Raw genomic sequence first — 4,558 nt, 5'->3', positions numbered from 1 at the left:
TTTCAATGCAGCGTAGTATTCCATTGTGTGAATATACCACAGCTTCTCTATCCATTCGTTTGTTGATGGGCACTTGGGTTGTTTCCAACTCTTTGACTATTGTGAACAAAGCTGCAATATATATGGGTGAGCACAGAGCTCCCTATATTACGTTAAGTGTGTGGAAATAAAGCCTGGACAGTTTTCTTTTCTTAACTGTGTGCCACTTCTATTCTCAAATATGCCCTTTTTGTTTATCTTGAGTACCTCACTAACCTTACATTATATGTCAGTTTAAATGGCCTTTGCAGTAAAAATATTTATACAACAACACTATTAAACTAATACCCTTTAACTCTTACTTTGACCTGTAGTTTTCATTTGAGACTTCCCTCAGTGTATTAGATCTAAATTCTAATAACTGTAAACTGATTTTATTTCTACTAATAATAGAATTTTATCACTTTCTGGTTGCCTCTCTCTACCTGGTTCCAAGGATATTGACCCTGGAGTGCTTCCACTTCTAACTGCTAAGAATTCCAAGAAAATAAGTAAATCTGGAAGAGGTCAAGGTGCACAGACCTTAGAAATAATACAAATAAATACCTACAGACAACTTTAGTCTGCTTGGCTCTACGGTCAACACTCTTGGCACCAGTAGCCAGGAAATAAAAAAACGATTGCGATGGGAAAGTCTGCTATTAGGGACCTCTCCAGGGTACAGAAGAGCAATGATGTCACTCTGGAAACTAAGGTGTGTCTGATACAGGCTATGATCTTTGCAATCACTAGTTATGCATCAGAGAGTTGGTCAATGAGTAGGAAGGATAGAAGGAGAATTGATGCCTTTGAGCTGTGGTGCTGGAGAAGAGTATTGAATGTACCATGGACTGCCAAGAAAACAAACAGATTCATCCTGGAGAGGGTTAAACCTGGCGGCTCCTTGGAGGCAAGGATTCTGGGGCTTCGTCTGACATACTCTGGACATGTCATAAGGAGGGACAGGTCCTTGGAGAGGGACAACATGCTTGGGAGGGTGTAGGGAAGGCGCAAGAAGGGAAGACCCTCTATGAGGTGGATTGATTCAGTGACTAGGGTAATTGGGATGGGTGTGTCAGAAACAGTGCGATTGACACAGGATAGAGCAGGGTTTAGGGCTGCTGTACATAAGGTCGCTATGAGTCGCAAGTGACTTGACAGCACATAACAACCACAACAACCTACAGACATCCAAATTAAGTTTTTGGCTCTCTTCTAATGCAGACAAGGAAGTCCATATGGTCTACTGGTAAGAAGGTGCACTGCCATCCCAAAAGCACACAGAGCTCAAAGTCAGTCTGCTCCGGAGAAGAAAGATGGAAAATCTGATTAACAGCTTTGAAAACCTGGCAGAAAGTCAGCCATGGATTGGTTCTGATTCAATGGTGCACAATAACAACAACAACAACAACAACAACAACAACAACACAGAAGTCATTTCTCTTTGTCATGGACTACCTTTCCCCTCTTCTTTGGACAGGTAGGTGAATCATTTAACCTTTGTTCCTTAATAATGTCATCTCATTCTATCATATCAATAAATATCAAATGATTCTTACCTCAGTCATAATTTAAAATGGTAATCAAAATTGCACTAGGTTAGTAGAGTTCAAAATAATATCTAGTTCTGCATGACAAAGAACAAACCATATTCAAGGAAAAGCCTGCAATGCTCTCCCCACACTTTACCTGTGAAGCAGTCAAGTTGGGAGAGGGTGCAGCTGACTGCTGTGTGTGGTGGTGGTGGTACTGCTGCTGTTGCTGCAGTTGCTGTAGTGGTTGCTGCTGTGCTGTTTGTAGTTTGTTTTCAGATTGTGGCAATGGCTGTATTTGGAACTTGTCTGGTTGTTCTTGCTTTACGATCAGGTTCTTCCGTAGCTGTTCAACTACTCTTTTCTGAATGAAATGAAGACAAAAAGAAAGAAAATTGGTTAGCATACTGTTCTATTACCAGAAAAGAAATATGGAGCAATTATATGCTCCTGACATTTTTCTTTAACTAGCTTCATCTAAAACTAGTTACATCTAAAATTGACAGATGTTCTGAACATGAGGAATTCAAAGCATTTAATAAACATGAATGTCTAATATGCAAAAAGCATTATCTATAAAGGGAAACTGAGGCACACAGGTGAAAAGGAAATCTCCATTAGGAGATCAAACAACAGAGCTGAGATTTCTTAATACTCATTAGCTTAGTGAGCGTGGCTAGAAGCACAGCCAGTGCCAGCATGACGAGCAGGACTCCTGAGCCATTTCTTCAATGCACAATCTTTTCCTATGTGATTTCCTGCCTCTGAAAGCCTGCTGGAGGGACAGCTATGGGTAATTTCTGTCTTGATAGTACACAACAACTCACTAGTTGTGTGCTACGGGGTAGGTTCTTAATCTGCCTGTGCCTCCAATTTCCTGGTCTGTAAAATCAGGCAAATAACAGTATTTAGTCTTTAAGGTTTTGAATGGCTTATTATTAGTAAAACACTAAAAACTATGTGTGGCATATTGTTGGTCATCCCACCCCTGCCCAATTCCACCTGATATCACAGATCACAGTAATTTTTTTTAACTTTTGCTAACAAAATATTAAATTATCTAGCTTTGTTTAAAATATTACACAGATCTTTTTTTAAGTGCAGAAGCTTTTAATCTACTAATATAAACAGGAAACAATAGAAATTCTTAAAATGTTTAATTAAGGAGCAGGACTCCTTTGCTGGGATAGGTTCCATGAAGAAAAGCTATACATTTTATTAAGGAAAAGTTGAGCTTTAGCTATATGGGATGAAAAGGTAAAATTAAGGTTTCTTGAGATATTCTAGACCTTGTTCAGTCTAAGCAACTGTATACATAGCTGGATAATTTCAACATATATGATTATTATATGAACATACAGACGAGACTTATTTTGTCCATAACTATATCCTATGTCCCTACAACTAAGCTGCTGAGTAAATATTTTATTTTCTTCACATGATCTGCAAAGTGATAGGATAGTCAGCAGATGATACAGAATACCTGTTTGGGGCTGGGCTTGGGCTCGGACTCGCATTCCTCTTTGATACCTTTAAGTGAGTATGTGAGCTGCGGTTTGCACAGCCAGTGAGAACAGACTGTTTTTCTGCTCATGATTTTAACCAACTCTTTTTTTTTAAAAAATTTCATTGATTTTTATTTACAAGTGAGCCTTAGAAGACTTGTTGAAATATCTGTCTTAATCTAGTAGGTTTTCAGAGGCAGTAAACTGCATGAGAAGTGTTTGCCTGTTTTTCTCCCACAGAACAGCCTGGAGATTCGAACCATGCATTGTAGCACTGACAACACAATTCCTTACTAATAAGACGTTACCAAAAGGTTTACCAAAAGAACAAACAGATCTGTCTTGGAAAGGGTGCAACTAGAGTACTGCTTGGTTGGGGACAAGGATGGTGAAGCTTTGCCTCTCCTACTTCGGACATGTGGCTAGGAAAGGCTCTTCCTTGGGAAGGGGTATCATGCTCACATGGGCTGAGGAATAAGCTAAAGAGCACAAGTCTCTCAATGAGGTGCATTGACATGGTCACTGCAACAATCCAGTGTATCAGAAATGAAGAGGCTGGCAAAGGATAGGATGGGACTTAGGTCTTTTGTTCATAGGGTCAGTATGAGTCATACTCAACTCAGAGGCAGGTAACAAGAACAAAAACCAACTCTTTTTAAATTGTACATATTTTCCAAGGGATCAAACCTGCAGGCTACACATTTAACATATTTGAACACAAAATATTTATTTAAAAATGGATTTTTAAAACATTTAAGTCAATACAAAATACATCTTTGAGAAAAGCAATTAAAAAATTTTAGACGACAAAAATGCCAATTTAAAAACACTGATTTTGCTACTCTTTGCAAATATCTGATCCTCTGACAAATATTTTTTTAAAGATGCAGACTACAAAGTCTTTGTCAAAATCATCTGCAGAATAATAAATATGTAAATTAATAACAATATTAAATAGTTATAAAAAGTAACTTTCAAGTCTTCTAACTTCTGGAATATAAAAGGCTGAGTAATTGAATGCTATAGTTAGGCAGAAGGGAAAGTGATAGCAGTGGTGCCTTGCATAATTTTGGATATCACATGTATATCTTATCGCTTGCTGACTGTCAGAACATTTAAACCTCTAACAAACAAATAACTGTTTAGAGTTATTTTCAGATCCCCTCCCCATCAGACATTGAATATATTAAGATAAGGTAGTTAAAGTGTAGATTCAGCAGTCAGAGAAAGCAACTTTAGGAGCTTTTATTAAAAACAAAACAACAAAGTTCAAATCAGGAGGAGGAGAGTAAGTCAAGAGCAAATAATGCAACACAAAAGTGACACCTGCCAAAAAACAAAACAAAACAAAAAAACTCTGAATAAAAATAGCACAGGCCACTCAACAAAATAGGACTAGAGGGTAATTTCTTCAACATAGTAAAAAGTATCTATGAAAACCCAAGAGCCAACATTGTTCTTAATGGAGAGAGGTTAAAGACATTCCCTTTAAGAACAGGAACT

At 37.8% G+C, this 4,558-nt stretch overlaps 1 protein-coding gene across 1 annotated transcript in view; it reads right to left on the bottom strand.

Annotated features, from left to right (window-relative positions):
• Positions 1-4,558, bottom strand: part of PHF21A (PHD finger protein 21A) — a 268,128-nt gene that overhangs the window by 41,656 nt on the left and 221,914 nt on the right. Inside the window, exon 6 of the mRNA XM_006896738.1 lies at positions 1,708-1,914. Coding sequence (XP_006896800.1) covers positions 1,708-1,914 — 207 coding nt within the window. The remainder of the gene's footprint in view (positions 1-1,707; positions 1,915-4,558) is intronic.

This window comes from Elephantulus edwardii, unplaced genomic scaffold (genome assembly GCF_000299155.1).
Source record: "Elephantulus edwardii isolate Elephantulus edwardi_28Jun2011 unplaced genomic scaffold, EleEdw1.0 scaffold00189, whole genome shotgun sequence".
NCBI lineage: Eukaryota > Metazoa > Chordata > Mammalia > Macroscelidea > Macroscelididae > Elephantulus > Elephantulus edwardii.
Note: the sequence above shows the minus strand (reverse complement) of the source record. Positions and strands in the feature narration are given on the sequence as shown.